At 36.5% G+C, this 23,984-nt stretch overlaps 1 protein-coding gene and 1 pseudogene across 1 annotated transcript in view; both read left to right on the top strand.

Annotated features, from left to right (window-relative positions):
• ssbp2b (single stranded DNA binding protein 2b) overlaps positions 1-9,696 on the top strand; it is a 73,924-nt gene extending 64,228 nt beyond the window's left edge. The window contains exons 6-17 of the mRNA XM_016294479.1: positions 1,239-1,298; positions 1,655-1,721; positions 2,844-2,914; positions 4,046-4,113; positions 4,220-4,265; positions 4,403-4,438; positions 5,699-5,753; positions 6,358-6,428; positions 6,575-6,653; positions 6,935-6,963; positions 7,179-7,277; positions 8,156-9,696. Of these exons, the coding sequence (XP_016149965.1) occupies positions 1,239-1,298; positions 1,655-1,721; positions 2,844-2,914; positions 4,046-4,113; positions 4,220-4,265; positions 4,403-4,438; positions 5,699-5,753; positions 6,358-6,428; positions 6,575-6,653; positions 6,935-6,963; positions 7,179-7,277; positions 8,156-8,185 (711 nt within the window). The 3' untranslated portion in view covers positions 8,186-9,696. The remainder of the gene's footprint in view (positions 1-1,238; positions 1,299-1,654; positions 1,722-2,843; positions 2,915-4,045; positions 4,114-4,219; positions 4,266-4,402; positions 4,439-5,698; positions 5,754-6,357; positions 6,429-6,574; positions 6,654-6,934; positions 6,964-7,178; positions 7,278-8,155) is intronic.
• Positions 8,779-23,733, top strand: LOC107602039 (acyl-coenzyme A thioesterase 12-like; annotated as a pseudogene).
• Positions 23,734-23,984: the final 251 nt, after the last annotated feature.

The following is a 23,984-nucleotide window of genomic DNA, read 5'->3' as shown; positions in this document are numbered from 1 at the left end:
ATAGAAATGTGACTGAAAATGCATTGCGTTTGCATTGTGTTCAAGGCACAACAACATCTCTCTCCACGTTTGCGTTCCCTTTGATGAATAAAGAGCTGCATTTTCATGAAAACCCAGTGAAGACGTCCAATTTTCACATCATAATGACTACCTCTTATTGCCCTTAATTATCGATAGATGTTGGCCCAAAAACAGATTGGCCACTCGCCTGAGCTTTGATCTCTGAAATGAGACGTGACCACCAGAGCCTTGTGAACTGATCAATAGACACCTTTTAAAGGGGTCATATGATGCGATTTCACGTTTTCCTTTCTCTTTGGAGTGTTACAAGCTCTACATGAGTATGTTAATGTATTTGGTCTTGGCGGCATAGATCTGCTACGTTGCTGCTGCGACAGAGCAAGTAACGAGACTTGCTACTGCCAGTACATCTGTTTATATATATATAGAATTTTTAAAAAATTTAATATATTAATTCATTCTACTACTTTTTAATCATCAAAGAAACCTGAAAATCATGCATCATGGTTTCCACAAAAATATTAAGCAGCACAATTGTTTTCAACATTGTTAATAATATGAAATGTTTCTTGAGCAACAAATCAGTATATTAGAATGATTTCTGAAGGATCATGTGACACTGAAGACTAGAGTAATGATGCTGAAAATTCAGCTTTGCATCACAGGAATAAATTACATGTTAATATATATTAAATTAGGAAATAAGTTATTTTAAATTGTAATATTTCAGAAAATGTCTGTTTTTACTGTATGTTTGCATAAGAGACTTTCTTCAAAAACATTAAAAAATCTTACCGACCCAACCGTTTGTTCTGTAGTGTATATAGGGATGTTTTCTTGAGCCTTCTCGTCTTAGATACATGTAGTATGTTTACTTTGTCATCAAGGGTTTTTTCTTAATCTTACCTCAGATGTGGAGGTGGAAATGGCCTCGTTCGCTTGGATGCTTGGAAATAATTGTTTTCTGTTCTCCTGAGACTTTCTCGGTGCTATTGATTTGCTCGAGCTTTAAGTAAATGCCCCCAGAGCTGAAGTAAAGCTAGTTCACTGTGTACTGATCTTAAAAAAGACCCAGTTCAGTATGGTCACTGCTGGCTATCTAGCTGGTTCTTTAGTGACGGTTTTAGTGAGCCAATATACGTTACTCAATTTTGATTTTATGTTGACTTTACAGTAGGAAGTTGCTGATTTCACGTGATATCTCTTCTTTTTTCTAGCCTTTCATGTCATCTCGTTATCCTGGCGGCCCCAGACCTCCTCTCAGAATACCCAACCAGGTGCTTTTCCATTTCAGTTTAGTTTTAATACACAATGCCATCTCAATATAGAAATACAAACTCATAATGGAGTGATTGGAGCTTTAAATGTTTTATTGTAGTCTTGTCTAATTGACTTGCTGTGAGTCATGCTAAGACTTTTCAGCCAAGACTAATATTTCCCTCAAATAATATATTTTTTTCCTTTTCCTGTCGCTTAAGGCTATACATTTTATTTCCAGTCAGACTGCATGAATGTGATATTTTGGGTCCTGATCTAATGTCATAGCCCAAGGGCACCTAATGGGCCTTATCTACTCCTGCTTGGAAGATGTTGACAAGTGTATGTTAATTTGTACTGTATCTTACTGGTTCAGGCGTTAGGTGGAGTCCCTGGAAACCAGCCGTTATTACCCAGTGGTATGGACCCATCAAGACAACAAGGTTTGCTTGCAATTAAACCTTATAATGTGAATCTCACAAAGAAATATTTGGGTCATATTTAACACCTGAATCAAAACGAAAAATAAATTATATTTTACGTAAAGAAAATGAAGCCTATTTTAGGACCATTTTGTCCATGATGACATTATTTTCATAACAATTAAGCACTTTTCCCCCAGAATTCTCATTATCGTAATGCGAGAAAAAAATATCTCATTCTCATTATGGTAATTCAGTAATGAAAATCAAGTCTGGACAAGTTTTATTTTTTAATCATCATAAATTAAATAATAATGTTGTTTTGTTTCATGTTATAATAATGAGAGCAATTGCTTGATGGTTAATTGTCATGAAAATATTATGCTCCTAAATTAAAATAGGTCATTTATATATTATATATTATTCTATATTAAATATCCACTTTTATTATTCTAATATGTATATTACTATAGTAATAGCGAATATTTAATATTACCATATTAAATGCACATTATTCATATTATGTCAAAATATATTCTAATAGAAATGTAAATTGACAACATTAATTCAATATATATACAGAGGTCATTTATATATTATATATTATTCTATATTAAATATCCACTTTTATTATTCTAATATGTATATTACTATAGTAATAGCGAATATTTAATATTACCATATTAAATGCACATTATTAATATTATGTCAAAATATATTCTAATAGAAATGTAAATTGACAACATTAATTCAGTATATATACAGTATATACAGTGGGTACGGAAAGTATTCAGACCCCCTTAAATTCTTGACTGCTTTTATGAGATTCAACTAAACCATGTGATATTTCAGTTTTTCTTTTTTAATAAATCTGCAAAAATGTCAACAATTCTGTGTTTTTCTGTCAATATGGGGTGCTGTGTGTACATTAATGAGGAAAAAAATTTACTTAAATGATTTTAGCAAATGGCTGCAATATAACAAAGAGTGAAAAATTTAAGGGGGTCTGAATACTTTCCGTACCCACTGTATATATATATATTACATTTATTTTTTAAATTTTTGGGGCATTTCTTGACTGCTTTTATGAGATTCAACTAATGCATTTACCACTCATTTCCATCTGATCATTTGATTGGACAGTTCATCCAAATATGGGCGGGGCTATGCAGAGAATGACTCCGCCCAGAGGGATGGTACCCCTTGGGCCACAGGTATGACCATCACACCCGTATGTTTTGATCTCTCTAGGGCTGCCCTCGACTAAGGATTTTTCTGGTCGACTAGTAGTCGTTCAGTCGTTCAAGCATTAGTCGACTAATCGCACGTTTATTAATAAACCATTTAAATCATTATAATGAGCCTTTAATTGCCTACATAGCCTAATAAGCACTCAAGCACACGCATAAAGCTTGCCACAGTGCACCAGCAGAAGTAATGAATGATTATGAATGTGTCAGGGAAAAACAATAAGTAGACTGCATTAACATTTTAATAATTCACTGATAAACAAGTGTTTTCTTTGTTTTGGTTTAAGAGATGAATTCGGCGACACTGACTCATCATCTCTGCAGTACTGCTGCGCTTGTATGTGTGTTTCATACGGATTACATAATCTGAGAATTAGTTTCACTTTCTATAGATATATTTTTAATGTCTGTAAGGCAAAGATATACACAGAGTTTCGCGCTCAAGTTCACAGAGACCGAGACGGCAGAAAGTGCATCATGTTTGCTTTCATTATTTTACAAAAGCACGTTTTGTTTACAGATTTGAAAGATGTATTACTCTTATCTGAATTACCAAAACTGACAGAGTATTTTAGGAGTAAGTGAGCTCACCGGCGTGAGTGAGCTTCTACACTCCGCACAGACACTAATGAAAGATGTATTACTCTTATCTGAATTACCAAAACTGACAGAGTATTTTAGGAGTAAGTGAGCTCACCGGCGCCTCCATCTGTCCTGCTGTGAGTGAGCTCCTACACTCCGCACAGACACTAACGCACATTTCTCTAGCTTAACATTAGATTGAGCGGCCATGTAAAGTTGCTAATACTTACATATTTCAGGTGATAAGCCATATTTGAGGTCGATGAATGATAGGCGAGCGTTTGGATGTCCTGCCCGATGAACTGTATTACCATAGACCAGCTGTTAACGATCTGTTAGTCACAAACTGCATGACTTCACCTGGGGATTTTTTTTTCCTGCGACCAATAAAATTTTGGTCGACCAAGTCTCTCTGGTCGACTAATGATTAGTCGACTATTAGGGGGCAGCCCTAGATCTCTCATCGAAACTAAATGCAAAGACACTTCACTACATTTCTTTCTATCTTTCCAGGCATATGGAGGAGGCATGAGACCACCACTCAATGCTCTTGGGGGTCCTGGGATGCCTGGGATGAATATGTACGTACTTCCTATTACACTAACAAGTACTTGCCTAATAACAAAGATTATTTCCTACTTAGCCATACAATAGTCAATGAGTACAACACGTCTCTCCCTATTACAGGGGTCCCGGAGGAAGACCGTGGCCAAATCCACCAAATTCCAACTCGGTGAGTCATTTCTCCAATCAGTCCTTGTGAAAAGTCAGCCACTACAGCTGTAGGTAAATGTTTGCACTTGAAGAGCATCGGATTTGTTGACATTCTCTCTGTTTTTTCTGTCTGATCGGATCCACGTGGCATTTAAGATCCCGTACTCCTCAGCATCTCCAGGGGGATATGTGGTAAGTGCTGTGACCCTCTCAATTTACAGCCATGAATGCTCACGTCCAGCTGTTAGACATGCATCAGATCGCAGATAGTTCTGCGTCCTCAGTCGTGGAAGCCAATAAATGTTGTTACTAGTTATTACTAGAAAATATTTAAATACTGTTTGGTCAAAAGTTTTTTTTGTTATTAAATTAAGTATCTCCTGCTCACCAAAGCTGCATTTATTTAATCAAAAATACAGTAAAAACAGTAAAATTGTGAAATATTATTGCAGTTTAAAATAGCTGTTGTCTATTGTAATATATTGTAAAATTTAATTGATTTCTGTGATACAATGCTGAGTTTTCAGCATCATTAATCCCGTCTTCAGTGTCACACGAACCTTCAGAAATCATTCTAATATGCTGATTTGGTGCTCAAGAAACATTTTTACATTTTAAGTAGAAAGACTGAAATTGTATTTTCTAGATACATTTAGGAGATGCAAAATGACAATTTTAAGTACTGTTTTATGAAAAAATAAAATTAAATAAAAATTATCTGCCAGTGAGGTCAGAAAAAATATTTTCTCTTTGAATTAAGTTTATTTTTCTCACCCCATTTCTTTCTTGCTTTAAGCATAAACTCACTTAATTTGGATAGTTTCTTTAAAAACGTCAAATCTTAAGTCATTTTGCTTCTCTAGCAAATGTGTTTTGATTTAAGAATGTTTAGACATTTGTACTGGATATAGTATTATATTATGTCATATATTGAATATGTATATTTGTTTAAATGAGGCACAATTTCACAATCTCAGCTTGTAGAATGACATCTAAAAAACTGGTGAAAAATCAAGTGAAAATCTCACACAACTAGACATTGCCAGATACATTGAAGCACATTTGAGATACCCAGTGTGATTAAACACGTCATTTTAAGACATTTACACAAGATATTCAGTTAAACTGCTGTCAGTAACTCCCGCCTGAGATGATTTGTGGAAGGGAAGCTGTGGTAGCTCACTGAAAGCAGCCAGACAAGACGAGCTGCTCGGGAAAGCAGAGCCGAGTCAGCAGAAAGGGGGAGAGATAATTAGATTTGGGAAGAGGGAGGATGAAGCAGATATGCACAGTGCTGACCACAGCAAGGGCCTCAGGTCTCTGTCATGAACCACACACACACAGGACTGTCTTCACAATTACACCTGTACATGCCATAAGTGCATGCAAATATAACTAATTAATCTGTGTTACATGAGATTCAGAACAATATTTGTCTTCTCTCTTTCTCAGGGTCCACCCGGAGGAGGAGGGCCCCCGGGGACTCCCATCATGCCTAGCCCTGCAGGTAGGACTGCAGAAGATAGTTTTTCATGCAAATATGAATTTAATTATGGATAGATATATTGAGGGGGAAAAATAAAATAAAATAAAATTAGATATAAAAAAAAGTTCACACACAAACATAAAGTATATATATATTTATATAATATATTTTTATATAATGTATTGTTTTAATTATAAAATGTTTATATTATAACTAACAATAACATTTTTTTTTAAATAAAGCAATACAATATTTTGTTTTATTTATGTACATGCATATCATTTTACTTTTTAAATAATTTGTAATTTATAAAAATACATTTCTTATATGTAAATGTTTTATTTATATATATTTATTTAAAATTTTAAATGATACCAATAGCATTATTTTACTTCATAAATGTTATATATTTTTTATAACAATAACTTTTTTTTGTATTTATATTTATATCTTTTTATTTATTTGAATCATTTTTTGTTTTTAAAACTTATAAATATTTATTTACTTACATAATTAACTGTGTCTTTAGTGACCAAAAGTGTCCAAATACATTTTCCAGCCTTATCAGTTGAGCATTGGCTGAAACGTTGTTGATGCACTTGTATGTTTGGCTCTTCCTCTACAGACTCGACAAACTCTGGAGAAAATATGTACACCATGATCAACACAGTGCCGCCCGGAGGAAACAGGCAAAATGTAAGAGAGCCTGATGAGTTTAAAATATTTACACACATGCAACTCAGTTCATATTGAGCTGCATTTGTTCATTCTGTACTTACTGACAAAACTTTCTCTGTAGTTTTTAAAATAACGTTAAATGAGCTTGTGTGTGTGTTTAACAGTTCCCTATTGGTCCGGGTGGAGATGGTCCGATGGGCGGCATGGCAGGAATGGAGCCTCATCACATGAATGGATCATTAGGTAAGAGCTTCTCTAATACAAACAACCACTTTAGAACGTACTCTTAGACATCTTTGAGTGCTGTCCACTTACTTTGCTTGGAGAGTATCAAAGCATGTCATAATTCAATGTGAAATCGCAGCTTTCATGCTTGAATTCCTGATTTGTTGTCATTTTTTGTCTTGCGTGATTATGCCACCTTGTGGTCATTGAAGATTAATCGTGCATTTTAAAAGTACTGCCTTTGCAACTATACATCTACAGTATAATTTAAAAATCCGAAATCTATATGATTTCTTTAGGGTCAGCTGACATGGACAGTATGCCCAAGGTAAGAGTTGTTGTTTCATATTTTAATTAGGACTGTCAATTTATTAATATTTCAATCAAATTCATTACATGATAGATGGGCATTTTTGGTTTCTTGTCTTGTTAAAAGTTCAGCTTTTATTATAATTATTATTATTAAAATGTGTTAAATTGACAGCCCTAATCTTCATACACAAACCTTTTTGGACTGAACAATCACACTATCTATCTGTACAGAACTCTCCTGGTAACCTAAGCATGAGCAACCAGCCTGGAACTCCTAGAGATGACGGAGAAATGGGCGGAAATTTCCTCAACCCTTTCCAGAATGAGAGTGTATGTCATTTCCTGTGTGCTAGTGCATTTGTGCTAAAGATTTACTCAAACTCAGGTCATCCAAGATGTGGAAGAGTTTGTTTCTTGATCGGAACAGATTTGAAGAAATGTAGCATTCCATCACTTGCTCACCAATGGATCCTCTGCAGTGAATGGGTGCCGTCAGAATGAGAGTCCAAACAGCTGATAAAAACATTACAGTAATCCATATGATTTTAGTCCATCAATTAATGTCTTGTGAAGCAAAACGCTGCATGTTTGTACAAAACAAATCCATCACTAAGGCATTTTTAACTTAAAACCATTATGGATAGAGTCCTCTATCCATAATATTACGTTCTACATTAATAAAAGTAATCTCTTCTGAATCAGAAAAGAAATATGCACAGATCAAGCACCATTTACTAATGAAAACAGTTCTAAACAGATATCTTGGTGGATTTTGATGTGAGAGGATGACAGCAGATGGACCTTTTCACAGAATGAAGTGTTATTATGGATTATAGACTTGTATTTTGGCCAGAAGCAGTGGTTTGACGTTGAAATGCCTTGATGGATCTGTTTATTACAAACATGCAACTTTTCACTTCTCAAGATATTAATTGACGGACTGGAGATTACTTGTGGATTATTGAGATGATTTTATCAGCTGTCTGGACTCTCATTCTGACGGCACCCATTCACTGCAGAGGATCCATTGGTGAGCAAGTGATGGAATGCTAAATTTCTCCAGACCTGATGAAGAAACACTCTCAGGTCATCCAAGATGTTAATGAGTTTGAGTCCAATTTCAGCAGATTTTCATTTTAGTGTAAACAATTCCTTTAGAGTTCTTAAAAACCCACTCAAACGCTTCTCTAACTCTAATGTCCTTGCAGTATTCTCCAAACATGACCATGAGTGTGTGAAGACCTCATTTGGAAATCCTGGTGGATTCCACCACATGACATGGAACTTGTGCAAGCGCGCTGTAGCCAGCCCTCTTCTGCTCTCTGAAGAATATGGGTCCAAGCCTCTCCTTTCTCTCTCCTTCCTTCGTTTCCTTTTTTCTTCAAATGTCATTCTTTCACCTCCTCACATCGAGAGACAAAGCTGAAACACATTGGGCTGAGAATGACGCATCAACAGCCTGTCTATATTTACGTATATCTTCGTGTATATATGTGGGTGTACATTCAAAGTTACATGTGCATGTGTGTATGAAAGAACATATATTGATCCTAGAAAGAGAGACGATGGACTTGAACTGTTTTTAACGAAAACAAAATCATATTTTCTTGAAATAAGATGTAAATTGACAGATCTATGTAAACGGATTTATCGCGGGAAACACTTATTGAGATGCAGTGGGGGTCGAGTTCGTAAAATGGCAGAATCGCAATGCTAAAAATCAATTTCCCAGCGAGGACGCACTGTAATTGATTCTTAATCGTCTTTGTGTCATCGATGAGAGAGTTTGATTCATATTTTATTGAAACGGGTTGAGTTGTCGTTAACGGAAATGTGTTCGTAATTCCAACTGACGCCTGTAATTGATCATTTCCTACTTCATTCGGCCTTCTCACATCTGTGCTCCTCAAATGCAGTCCAATCTGATCAACACCCTGGAGGTTTTGTTTGTATATACAGGAGATTTATTTTTCTGGACGATGCCTACGAAGAACAGCCATTCCATACGTACACTTAAAAAAATTCTTAACTTGGGGACGCGAGAGGAACGTCCTCCGAAACTGAACTTGAGATCATCGCACTAGCTTCAGTTACCGAAGAATATTTCTGTCATGTTTTGAAAATACTCCTAATCATGTGACGTACACAGATACAACGTTTACTGCTCTTATATTACGACGTTTGCTTTGTGAAAATCTTTGCATGTGAATACAGGAAGTAAGGATGATTTTTTGGAAAAAGGAAACTGGTCCATTCAGAGCAAGGGCACATGGATGGGAATTATAATTCCGTGAATCTGTCATTCTAATAATCAACTTATTTATACAGCCGTTGTTGTGTCACCCGGAGAAACTGTGATTTGCTTTGATTTTTATTTTTTTTTTCAAGTGGAGTTATTATTATTATTAATATTATTGCAGAATTTCAAAAAAATATATATGTGGATTTTTTTTATAGCTTGGGGATCTGATTCATCTGTGTCTCTGTGAATTATTTAAAACAATACTGTACAATAACTGAGGTGTTTTCGTGTTTATTTGTAATAACATTTGCCCTTTTTGCCCCAGATTTTTTCCTGACTATGAGAGAAACCCCATCATGAGTGTACAACATTATCATTTGACTTATTTGATGTTTGATTTTTGATTTTGTGAAGTGTTTATTTTCTACCTTGTGTTGACTTTTGTAAATACACAGAGAAGTTTTGGATATCCTATACTGATATAAAGCTTCTCATTGCTGTTTAACAGACTGACAAATCATTTCGCTTGTTTTTTTATGTGTGATTTTGTATGCACTAGTGTTCATTGACATTTTTTTCTGTTTACATAAGAGAAAACATACAAATTGTAGCTTTTTATAATATACAGATTAACATTTTATAATATTTATGTGCAAATGGTTAAGGTTTAGCAAGGTTAGCCAGATTATTAGTTAATTGTCTTAAATACAAGTCACTGATACTATTTTGTTGATTTGATTTTATCTGTTCGGTAAAATTTAATTGCGTTATTTATCATTGCATATTGGTTTCTGGTCAAGCCTATCATTTTAGATCAGTTCAAGCACGTTCACTCCAATAACTATAAGGTTTTAAAAATTGCTCTGTAGCCCATTCTTACCAAGAAAGATAACGTTTTAGTAATTGTTTTTATTCTGTGAGAATAGTGAAGTCTTAATATTATCAAATGCTCCAGCTCTTCTAAAGTGGGTTGGATTCTGATTGGCTGTTAATGTTTGTATCGTTCATTAGCTGGAAAAAAACAATTGTGAAAAATACCGCGGTATTGCGGTACCATTCCTCGGTGTAGTTTTACTTTCCTGTAGACTTTCTCATATAATTAGAATGATTATTAAATCTTTATATTTATTGTCCTTGGAGTGAACAAGCCTTTTCATAACGTTAAATGTTTTTCTGATGAACGATAAAAACACTGACAGCCAATAAGAATCCACCCTACAACTACAGCACGGTTTATCGCGCCATCGAAAGTTGGTGTAATCAGACCTTAACTCTAAATAGCGAAAGTCCACACCACAACATTCAAAGCAAGTTTTTCAGGGTACCTCTTCAGGTAAAGGTGATAAAAAATATTGAGGTCCAATCGAAATAAATCCGAATTTAAACGCTCGCTTCAGTTTTTGACAGAACACTGAACTGAAGCGCTCGCACAGAATGAGTAGCACCGTCATCGTTCGTTGATGTACGATAATCGCCGATGTAAATTGAATTTTTTTGGTGCATCAGAGCTCCTCAATTCTGCCATCTTACAGTATATTACGTCCGTGACCCGTCGACACTCCGCAGCTTTAATACTCTCTCGCATAAAACAAGTTAATAAAACACACATGGCGATTACATCACAATCCATGTGTTGTAACAGCAACTGCAGCACAGGTGTGTGTGTGTGTGTGAGTGTGTGTGTGAATACATAGTGTCCTGCAGCTTGCAGAAGTATTCAGCTTGGTCGTCCAAGTTGGCCAGAGTTGAGATCACCTGGCATCGGCCTTGATAAGAGAGAAACGAGCTGACCTCCTGTTATTTCAACACTCCACATCTTTGAACGAGGCCTCATGGATCAGAAGGAACGTTAGATATGGACGGATCCTGCGAGAAGGGACAAGAAAGCGTCGGGCCCGGTGGAGGTGCAGATGTGCCAGTCCATCCTGCCCTGCCATGCAAACCACCAGGGAGAGCTGGGTGCAGGACAGCTGCTGAAGTGGATGGACACCACCGCCTGTCTGGCAGGTGAGTGGGACAGTGTGCTGTAGATGCAGATGTGGGATGGAGTTCAGGGTTGGTAACCAGCTTTTTTGATTGCCTTCACACATTTATTGAATGGTTATATCATGACTTATAATCTGACATTGTCATTTGTTCCAAATTGAAAATGGAAAAAAAGTTTTCAGTTAAATAATTCATTTCATTCATTTAGATTTGTATACTAAATATTTTTATTTTGAAGTAAAAAGTCAGGTTATTAGGGTACGATGCCCCTTTCAGACCTACTCTGTAAAAATAATTCCGTAAAATTTATGGCAAAAAACCGGCAGCTGTGGTTGCCGGAATATTACAGTAAAAAATACAGTAGCAACGTTTTAGGTTTTACGGTTTTAACGTAAATTTACAGTTAAATACCGTAATTTCATTAACTGATATAATGTTAATATACCAACCTATTGAAGTACTGAAATACAACTGTTTTGTACCTTTGTAATACACTGATAACCACCAAATGCAGGTAGTGATGAAAAAGTCACAAGATGAACCAAAGCCCATCACAAGCAGCTTTTAAATAATAAAATATATAGAAGATGCACAGTGTCATTCACACAAATACTAAACACCATCATGGTAACACACATGACACTGAAATATTGCAATAAACATTCATTTAACAACATTAGGTGTAACACACAGCCCTAATATACAAAACTGATAAGAAAAAACTAAGAAGAAACAGTTTTTTCAACAAAAATACATCAAATTTGAAATGAAACGCAGGGAATTATTGGAATGTCAATTTACGGTTATTCACTGTAAATTATACGGTCTTTTTCACTTCCAAAAACGGTATACTACCGTAAAATTAATGTCCAATACATGTAATGTCCAATACAGTTTTTCACCGTATATAGTAGGGGAATTTACCGTTAACCATTTAATAGGTTTGTACTGTAGCATTTTTACAGTCTTTTACCATTAAATTCACGGTCAATATTTACAGTGTAGGACAGAAAACCAGCAGTGGCATGTTGTTGATGGTGTTTTAATTAATTTAACAATTTCAGTTATAAATTCACTTGATATTTAACATTTTAAGCATCTTCATGATTCATCACAACCTGTAGGCCAGTTGGTGGAATCATTATGTCTAAATGTAGAGTTTATTGCTATTATGACATGAGTTTAATCTGTTGTTTTTCTGATTATTATTTAATCATTTTAAATCCCCAAATATAGTTATTATTCATATTAAATATTACAATAGTTTATTAAATGATTAGAATATTTATTATTCCATTCTAAATCATTAAATATGAAAATTACATTAAAATATTATTATTCAGTTATAATTTTTACATATTTAAATTATCTAAATTATTAAACATGAAAATATTTGAATTTATAGCCACTTAAATTTACATAAAATATTTGATTTAGTATTTTAATTCAAGGTTATTTGTATAGCGCTTTATACAATTCAAAATGCTTCAAAGTGGCTTTACCGTAAAATTAATGTGAGTGTTACAAAATTCAGCTTCAGGAATCAGTATTGACAATAACACCATTTTCAAATTATAATCATTAAAAATTATATAAGTTTACTTCTGTAAAAATGCTACAGTAAAAACCTGTTAACTGGTTAACAGTAAGTTTCCATACTATATTTGGTGAATAAATGTAATTACATTTAATGTGATTCTACAGTAAAAATACTGTTAAATATACGGTTTTTGGAAGTGAAAAAGAAAAAGTCATTGTATAATTTACAGTGACAAAAACGTAAACTGACACTCCCAGAATTACCTGCATCATGACACTTCATATTTTATGTTTTTTGTTGAAATAACAAGTTTCTTTTTAGTTTTTTCTTATCAGTTGTGTACACTTTAATCTTACATCTAATGTTGTTAAATTAATGTTTATTGCATTATTTCAGTATCATGTGTCACCATGGGATTTAGTGTTTGTGTGAATGACACTGTGCAACTTATATATACAAGTATTGTCCTCCTCAGCTCGCAGACAAGCTGTTTGTGATGAGTTTTAGTTTGCGATCATGTTTTTGGTGGTTATCAGTGCATTACAATGGTTCAAAACAGATTTTAGTACTTAAATATGTTGGTTTATTAACATTACATCAGTTAATGAAATACGGTATTTTATCGCGAATTTAGATTAAGTCCGCAAAACCTAAAATGTTGCTACCATATTTTTTATGGTGAAGTTCTGGCAACCACAGCTGCCGGTATTTTACCATAAATGTCACAGATTTTCTTTTACATTGTGGTCTAAATGTCCCAGGTACTCGTCTTACCCTAGTGGGACATGATCGTCCCCTTTCACGGTTTTTGTGCAATAACAACTAAATCAGCAAATGTTTCCATTTATTTCCCTTAATAATATGATGCATCATCACCCTGTAGACATACTAAAGATAAAAATACGTAACTATTGAGTAGTAAATGTTAAATTGCTTAAATATCCTATACTGTAAATCCATTTGGATGAAGTCTTGCCAATGAGATAGAGATCTTTAATAAATTGCAAAAGCGAGAACAGCAAGCACTCGACTGACCTGCTAAAGCAGTAAAAAAGTCCTTTTTCCAAAACAACCTAGTGTGTTATCAACCCATCAGAGTAGGTTGAGAATTAAGCAGTCACCTTTAGACTATGAACGAGGAAGGTAAGTAGCATCCATCCTCCTTTTACCCACAAATCTTGTGTGAATCCATATTTCTCCGTCACTGAAGAAAAGGGGCTTGAGGAAGGCACACATCTATGATTTACACGTGTCCTCTCTTATAGTAGACTCTCCATCTCTTTCCTGTTTCTGTTCCAGTTAGACACATGAAATATAAATAACGGTTACAAGCAAATTTGAACAAGAATTGTGTACCCATCTTTGAGGGTTCATTTAGCGGTTCATGTTATAAATCTCTTTTTTCTTCATTTCGTCCTTTAAACTGAAAGACATGCAGGAATGGCGTGTGTCACGGCTTCCATGGATGATATCCAGTTTGAAGAGACTGTAAGGTACTAGAGTGTCTCCTATATCACGTAAATGAAAATTTACTCACCTTCTTGCCATCCAAGATGTAGATGAGTTTGTTTCTTGATCGGAACAGATTTGGAGAAATGTAGCATTCCATCACTTGCTCACCAATGGATCCTCTGCAGTGAATGGGTGCCGTCAGAATGAGAGTCCAAAAAGCTGATAAAAACATCACAATAATCCACACCACTCCACTCCATCAATTAACATCTTGTGAAGCAAAAACTGCATGTTTGTAAGAAACAAATCCATCATTAAGGTGTTTTAACTTTAAACCATCGCGTCTGGCCAAAATATGCATCCATAATCCATAATAATGATTCCTTCAGTGAAAAAGTCCATCCTTTGTTGTCCTCTCAAAATCCACCAACATATTTGTTTAGAGCTGTTTTAGCTTGTAAATGGTGCTTGATCTGTGCATATTTCTCTCCTGATTCAAGACAACCTTTTCACAAGAGAAGGCAATATTATTGATATATTTTAGCCAGAAGCAATGGTCTAAAGTTAAAAATGGCTTAACGCAGCTTTTTGCTTCACAAGATGTTAATTGATGGACTGGAGTGGTGTGGATTACTTGTGGATTATTATGACATTTTTATCAGCTGATTGGACTCTCATTCTGATGGCACCCATTCACTGCAGAGGATCTATTGGTGAGCAAGTGAAGTAATGCTACATTTCTCCAAAACATTTTTCTGGTGAAGCAACAAACTCATCCACATCTTGTATGGCCTGAGAGTGAGTACATTTATATCATATCTGGGTGAACTGTTCTTTTAACATGACTTATCAAAGTAGAACATCCTAGTTGATCCAGAAACAACAGTCTTAGCATCCAATCAGATTTTAGTAACAGGTCTAAGGTCATGTTTAGAAAATGCTAGATCAAGTGCTTCTTGAGTACCTCACGTTGTGTGATAAATTGATCTGTTACTATCATATCACCATGTTGACTCTCCCAGCTCGGCCCCGCCTCGGTATGATACTGTTAGACAGCCTGAACAAGAAAAATTAACCCCTGATCGTCTGTATCCGCCACTACCTAGTGCCCTATATAATATCTTTGTATCTATGAATAAATTGAAGTATTGAGAAAACATTTGAATGTGTGTTTTCTTGCTTCCCGGCCGTACCTACACTTTAAGGGACTGAGAAGATTTCACGGTGGCAAAGAGAATTTACAGAGGGACCAATTGTTATTTTTAGTAACACACATCTCTCTGTACTTCAGGGTTGGGCAGGTTATCAATATCAAAGCCAGAGTGAACAGGGCTTTCAACACAAGTATGGAGGTAATACAAGGCGAAACACATTTACAGTATTAAATATTAACGGAATAAATATAATGCATTCCTGTGTTTGATCAGGCCTCTGTTTTTATCAGGTAGGCATCTATGTAACAGTACAGGAGGTGCTCAGTGGGGTGACAAAGAGGGTTTGCGTGGCCTTCTCCACGTTTGTCGCCAAACCAACCGGAACACACAAGGTGAGGAAACGTCTCTGTCAAGAATGCACCATAGAATTTGGGGTAAATCATCCCATTAAGCCAACTCGAATCTAAATATTACACTACTGATTAAAGGTTTTGGGTCAGTAAGAGGCTCTAAGCAAGCGTGCATGAAATTGATCAAAAGTGACAGTAAAGGACCATTTATAATATCACAAAAGGTGTGTATTTCAAATAAATGCCAACCTTTTGAAGTTTCCAATATTTGAAGAACAAATATTGGAAAAATGTAACATGGTTTCAACAAAAATATTAAGCAGCACGACTGTTTTAAACGTTGGTAATAATAAGAAATGTATCCTGAGTACCAAATCGGCATATTAAAATGATTTCTGAAGGATCGTGTGACATTGAAGACTGGAGTAATGATGCTGAAAATTCAGCTTTGCATCACAGGAATAAATTATATTTTAAAATATATTTAAAAAGAAAATAGTTATTTTACATTGCAATAATATTTCACAATATTATATGATTTTAATGTATTTCTAATCAAATAAATGCAGCCTTGATGAGCAGATTTCTTTCAAATAAGTTTAAAAATGGGGTTTATAGATATATGGACACATTTAAGCCCCATTATGTATTGTTTTATGTAAATGCTTCACAATGTATTTTTTTATTTTGATTGATATTTTTATTAGTCAGCATAAACTAAATTGAATAAATGAAACTAATGATGGATTAAGAACAAATATTTATTAAAGTTGTAATATTTGGCATTTTTTCATCAGCATGGATTATAATTACAGACAGAGAATTAAGACTTACTCATGGCTAAAGAATATTTTTAAATATTTTCATTTAATATGGATATCAACAGTTTTTCATTTTTATGAACAACGGCAGCTGCAACTGCAGCTCTTTAAATCCTTCTATTAAATTCCGGAATATTGTTTTAAAATACCAAGTAAAAACGTAATATGTCACATTTGTTTTATTCATTTTAACTATCAATATTAGACAATTTTGTAACTGGATACTAGTAAAATAGCATCTTTGTAGGGCTTCTCAAACAGCTAAATTTTAATGTGGCAGCTACAGTGACTGTCAGAGAGTAGCGACATATGATAACAGTGACAAACATGTGCATATAACTTCTCTCTTGCTTTGACTTTATGTATGTAAAAAATAGAATTATTCCTAAATATTCACTGATGTCTATTTCTGCAGGTGTCTCTGAAACCCTTGGACGTTCAGGGCTCTGTAGAGGAAATGCTGGAATATTCACTAGCTTCAGAGAGACGACGACTCCGTCTCTACAATGAAGAGGCCTTCAAGAACCTCATGAAGGACTATTACAACCTTCAAAACAAGGGTTAGCACTTTCCTTCAACTCTGTCATTAAATTAGTATATACTTGTGTCTGCTTACGAGGTTCTGAGATGGATGGTGTATCAAGTGATCTGCAAGCTATTATGTCACACCTCAGTTTACTCCAGGAGATTGGACTTCTAATAACTCCACCAAGTCATGGAAACAAACTTCATTGGCAATACATCCTGAAAGAACAAATGGTGATATTAAAATCACTGCCCAAACACACTGAGTGTCTCCAGTGGAAAGAATCCCATGACAGAGTCAGCCAGAGGACAGACACGAGACTCAACAAGAGCCACAACAACCACAACTTGGCAGTGGGATCAGAAGTTCCAGTCATGAGTCAGTGTACTGATGAAGTGCATGCTGAACAGGATTTGTTGACATTTCAGGACTGTGTAGCAGGAAGCCCGTCGTGCCCGTGGTGTCGACCGAGCTCATGCGGGTCGAGAGCATCGAGCTGGGACTGCCGCCACACGCCAATCACCATGGGAACACATTTGGAGGACAGATCATGGCCTGTATGGAGAACGTGGCTACAGTAGCAGCCAGGTACCAGATCCAGGAGCATGTGTATTCATGTTAGATGTTATCTTACGGTACATTTACACGGGGCGTCAGCATCTACGCTTGATGGAAGGCATGTCTGAAGATTGGTGCTGACGTGACAGTCATAACGACAACAGCCAATCACATTAGATTTAGTTTTATGGCGTTTCATGAACGCGATTGGCTAGCGTCTGCACTAGGGTATTTGCAGAAGGCGATCTGTTTGGCTGATGCCTGTGTTGGCGCTTGAAAAGTTGCAAAGTTTTCAACTTCTGCCACGAGCAATGCCAGTGACACGAAGCGACGAACCCACAATTCAGTTCGGCAACGCTTGACGTCACTCCATGTAAAGTAAACGAGAGGCGTTGACGCTGACGCCCCATGTGAATGTACCATTAGCACAACAGTGACCACCATTGTTCCGGAAGCATTTTTCACATTGATTCTCCCCAATTAAAAATTACTTGTGTTAATTATTCTTAGCCATGAACCAAACTATCTATCTATCTATCTATCTATCTATCTATCATTCTATCATTCTATCTATCTATCTGTTGTTCTGTCTATCATTCCATCTGTCATGGCCTAAAACGTTTTCAGTCCTTTTGGTCAGGCTTTCTCAAGCCATCATCAAAATTGGTCTAGCCTTGAAAGTTTGTCTCTAGTTGAAAGTACTCATTTTGATAAACTCATATATAAGCATATTTATATAATCTGTTGATTTAAATCTTCATTTCATCTTCTGTCTGTGTGTTTCTGTTCTCCTAGTCTTTTGTGTGGCTACTATCCTTCTCTCGAAGCTGTGGACATGTTTCGATTCCGAGGTCCGTCCAGTGTCGGTGACAGACTGGTGTTTAAAGCGATGGTCAATAATACCTTTCAGACCAGGTGCAGTAGCTACATAACCTGACTGCTATAGATGCACAATCATAAACAAAACAACCTTCTTTAGAAGCATTTAATTGCCAGGACTGTTAAAGACAACAGCATGCATTTGTAATATGATATATTCAGTTGTCGCACATCACATTAATGCTAGGCAGATTTATTAAGGGAGTAAATGGGGTAAATTTTGATTTCATATTGACATTAATACTAATATCTAATAAACTGAGGAATATTTTAAACACGTTGTTCTCTTATTCTGTGTATCAGTGTGGAGGTTGGTGTTTGGGTGGAGGCGTATAATTGTGAGGAGTGGAATGAGGGGACACCAAGACACATCAACAGTGCCTCCATGATTTATTACATCCCAGGACGTGATGGTGAGAAACAGATGTTTCCTGATGTCACCTACACAACGCTTGTGAGTTATTTACATGTTCAGCAACACTAGAATATTTATTATATTCAACAGCTCTGAGGTTCACTTAAAGGCACATTAATTGTATCATTTTATTTTTTCAGGATGGAGAAAGACGATTAATTGGTGCTATTGTCAGGAAGAGAATTCGCATGACCAGGTAATTTCTGTACAGAAAATCAGTAAAAGTTAAAACTTTATCTTTAGATCCCTCATTAAGAAACATACCAAATTTTTCTTCCCAGAAAACACATTCTGTACTCAAGAGATGAGGGACCAATTTCCGTGCCTTGGGACAGAAGTAATCAGGTACCACAAAAAATATATAATAAATGCGTAATCATTCAAAAATAGTGAATGCCTAAATTCAGAATCAAAATTGAATAATTATGCTATAAATTATATTGAATGATAAATGTTTCAAACATTGTTTCAAACACTAGTGTGTTGAATTCAGTGAGTGGTAGGTTTAGACAGTTTTGCGCAGAAATGTCAATTTTAGAAGTGTGATCAAATGAAAATAACTACAGATCATTACTGATATCATTTCTAGTTAAATAGTCACATTAAAGGTGCCATAGAATGGAAAACGTCTCAGGTTACTTATGTAACCATGGTTCCCTGAGTAGGGAGCGAGACACTGCTTCCTCTAGGGGTCGCTATGGGGAACGCCTCGTCGTGACCCGTGTCTGAAGCATACATTGAAAAAACACCAACTCGTTGGCCGGCGACAGCCATGACGTCACTACCGATGCGACTATAGTATAAATAGGCGCCGGGAGCTACACATCATTCACTTCTTCGTCTGAAGCTTGCGTCCGCAGCATGGCAAGAACCCTAGAGGACGCAGTGTCTCGTCCCCTACTCAGGGAACCATGGTTACATAAGTAACCTGAGACGTTCCCTTTCATGGGAACTTCGAACTGCGTCCTCTAGGGGTCGCTATGGGGAACGGTATACCCACGCCACCATGCTGAGGGGTCAGACAATGTTAATGAAATAACATCATCCTCCAGCGGCTCACTCTCGTGCACAGCCGATGATCACGAAAGGGAAACCCCCCTTCAAACTCATCGGCCAGATCCACCTGCGATCCCCACGAGCTCATTCCCTTCCGTGCTTCAGCAGCGGAGGGGTCCTGAATCGCGAGAAGCAGATGGCTGCCCCTCTTTCCTCGAAAAGAGAGACAAATGAGAGCGGAGCTTTTTTCCTTGGAAAAAATGCTCACAGTGCACGCCGATTGCCCCCTCGGAGACATTGCGTGCGTGCTCTTTGCCCAAACAAAACAACGCATAGATCGAGTGTGTCATCAGATGTTAAACAACGTCAACATGGATGCACACATCCTTAAATTGCACACATCCTTATCCCCTCCAGCTCGGGCTGCAGTGCACTGACACGTCCTTAAAGGTGCCATAGAATGGAAAACTGTATTTACCTTGGCATAGTTGAATAATAACAGTTCTGTACATGGAAATGACATACCGTGAGCCTCAAACACCATTGTTTCCTCCTCCTTATGTAAATCTTGTGCATGCAAAAGTCCACTGAAAAATAAGCGAATCAGAATATAACACCGACTGTGACGTTACAGTCAGGATCACTAATAGTTTCGCCCCCAACATTTGCATATACCCGCCCATGTTCTATGCCAGCGCCAGCCGGACCTGCACAGCCGAATCATCAGAAGTTCTGCAGGTATTGTGAAGAAACAAGTGAGGATAATAGTGAAAATGGCAGATCATGGAAATAAATGTTATGTTCCAGGCTGTGCAGGGGATGTGATGTGCAGGGATGGGTTGGTGTCTGTATTCAGAAAGGCACGGAAAACAAATAATGCGTTCTAATAAAATAGCGCGAGCCACTAAACGGACATGTTAGCTGCTTGCTAGCGGTAGCCTGTTACATTACAGTACATAAGATTTCACTTACCACATAAACAGAGTAAGGAGAGATGACTGAGGATGATGGCGAATGATTTACAGATCCTGAGCACCACTGACAAGCATCTGATCTTGTAAAATGTGTTTTAAGTACTGCCGCTGTAGTTTACACAGAGCACGTGCGTTCATAAATCTCGAAAGTGAAAGTAAAACGATCGTGCATTCGAAAGCAGATTCAATATCCCGCATATTAATAGTGGCTCCCTAATGCCTGCATTTTATATACAGTATAATTACCCAACGATATAACTGCGAGAGAAAGTATTGAAATATATATTTTCCCTATGTTTCCTTCCTGCTGTGTGAGCTACTGAAACGAGTCGCACTGCGAAACAGCCAATCAGAGCAGAGCTCAGCATTATTATTCACGACCCTTCCAAAAAAGGTAAAAACAGACCATTTCATTCTAGGGACAAATCCTAGGGTTGTAAATGGACATGTAAAACCATTTCTGGAGATTTTTTGCCCTTACCTTAGCCACACACCTTCTATGTAGATATCAGAGAACAATTAAAAATATTGTATCAATGCATTCTATGGCACCTTTAAATGGATGATGAAGTTAAGTGAATTGCATTATGGGATACTGTTTTCCACACAATAGTTCATCTGAAATCACAAAGTATGTGAATCAAAAAGTATGTGTAAAGCATAGTTTGTCAAAATGCTCAGTATTCAATAAACAGTAGGCGCGAAGTACCCAGATGACTAACTACTTTCAGCGAGATTCCATTTGATGGACAATTTACAATCCCAATGAGGCCACAGGAGAGGAGTTGTGAAAACCAGTGAAGCGACGCAAATGACAGTATTATTATAGGTCACACATACATCAAGATTATGTTCATACTACACACATTCATACCATATAGAACACAATTTTCCTCACTTACAAAGTAATTACTTATTTAAAAGAAGTACTTATTCAGAGAGTATAAGATTTCGAATGCATCCAATGTGTTCTAGTTCTTCGCATTGCTGCTTGTAGAAAAAGAGAAAACTTCCATAACAGTATACATACTGCATGCTACATACAGATGATTCCAAATAAACCCATTGTTACTGAGCAGGACAAGCCTTCTGTACGTGTAACATCTCTGCCCTCTACAGGTGTATTTGGGGTATAACAACGTGGCAGCTCTCACAGTCTTAGCTGGAAAGCAAGTAACATCAATGATAAGGTCATCACTTTGTTTATTCTATATGATGCATCTATGTATGTCTAGCAAGTGGCTAGCGTGCTGAATTTTCTTGTGTTTTGCAGGTAGGAGTCTATGTGCACGAGGAGGCAGATATGCTTTGTTTAAAAGTTGAGATGAAGATCAAAACTACAGCTTTTCATGCTTTCTTGCTGCTCGCCGACCTGCGGTTACGGCCACAGTGGGACAGAAACTATTTGTAGGCTAACAAGAGTTTATTACATCCCTTTATCTTACTTTGATTGCGCTATAAGTTTTGCAATTACATCAAATTGTTTCTCACCATCTACATCCTTCCATATGTCCTCCAGGTGCTGTGAAGAGGTTGAGAAAGCAGATGAGGAGGAAACCATTTATCACATTAAATGCACCACAGTCAAAGGAAGCAAAATCCTTTCGTGGTTCTGTTGTCTAAAAGGCAACCCTGCAAAGATGGGTATGATTCCAGTGCTACCATGAGTGATTCTGTTTTGGATAAATCTTTAAAGAAATGGTACACTCAAAAATGAAAATTTGCTAAAACTTTACTCACTCTCAGGCTGTCCAAGATGTAGATGAGTTTGTTTCTTCATCAGAACAGATTTGGAGAAATTTAGCATTACATCACTTGCTCACCATTTGATCCTATACAGTGAATGGGTGCCATCAGAATGAGAGTCCAAACATCTGATAAAAACATTACAGTAATCCACACAACTCCAGTCCATCAAATAACATCTTGTGAAGTGGAAAGCTGCATGTTTGTAAGAAACAAATCCATCATTAAGTTGTTTTAACTTTAAACTTTTGCTTCTGGTCTATAATCCATATTAACCTATCACATCAAAATCCACCGACATATCTGTTTAGAACTGTTTTGGCTTGTAAGCAGTGCTTGATCTGTACATATTTCTCTCCTGTATCTGAAGAGACGACTTTTTAACTGGATAAAGCAATAATAATATGCAGTTATTCACTTCAAATGTCGTTAATTGATGGACTGGAGTGGTGTGGATTATTTGTGGATTATTGTGATGTTTTTATCAGCTGTTTGGACTCTCATTCTGACGGCACCCATTCACTGCAGAGGATCCATTGGTGAGCAAGTGATGTAATGATACATTTCTCCAAATCTGTTCTGATGAAGAAACAAATGCATCTATTTCTTGTATGGCCTGAGGATAAGTGCTTTCTCTGCAAATTTTCATTTTTGGGTGAACTATTCCTTTAATGTGAATCTCAAACTGTATTTGTATCATCACAGAGACCCGTATATTGTAGCACTCCGTTCTGTCACCATGGCAACAGTTCCACCAGATGAGAACTCTATTCGGAGCGAAGTTAAATGTGCAGGATTCCTCGTTCACGAAATAGGCTATTCAGCCTGCAAGGTACCAACTATACCATCTGAAACTGAATAAAAACATCACTCTCAAACTCTCATCACTAAACATCTGCTCAATCTGATTATTTCTGGCTGCTGTTCTAGGTGTCGCACTACAATCAGGTGACTTCTGGAGTGCTGCCCTATGTGGAGGGAAACTTAGCCGGCTGGTCCAAATCTATGGAAGAGAAAGCAATGTCCTGCATTTCATTTCTGGAACAAGATTTGTTGACCAGACAGTTCTGGTATGCACACATTAGGACAATTCTAGGACAGTTATTTAAAAAATAAAAAGGTTATGATAACAAGTGCCATGATTAAGTGATCATAAAACGTGTCAGTTATAGCATTGCATGTTTTTCTAACAGCCTGTTTACACAAAGAATGATAACTATAAAGCCAACTATGATGATATCTATATTAGATGTTATATTATAGTTGTAGTGTTAGAATTAGAACAATTATTTACATTTTACAGTTTATAATTTTTGTCTTTGGTGTCAACGGGTCTGAAGGCTGCCAATAAAACCATAAATATCTATGGCACAATATTCATCTGACTAAATCTGCATT

Source organism: Sinocyclocheilus grahami, unplaced genomic scaffold (assembly GCF_001515645.1).
Source record: "Sinocyclocheilus grahami isolate Dianchi unplaced genomic scaffold, SAMN03320097.WGS_v1.1 scaffold318.1, whole genome shotgun sequence".
In the NCBI taxonomy this organism is placed as follows: domain Eukaryota; kingdom Metazoa; phylum Chordata; class Actinopteri; order Cypriniformes; family Cyprinidae; genus Sinocyclocheilus; species Sinocyclocheilus grahami.
The sequence above is the reverse complement of the archived record's forward strand: the minus strand, read 5'-3'. Positions and strand labels throughout refer to the sequence as shown.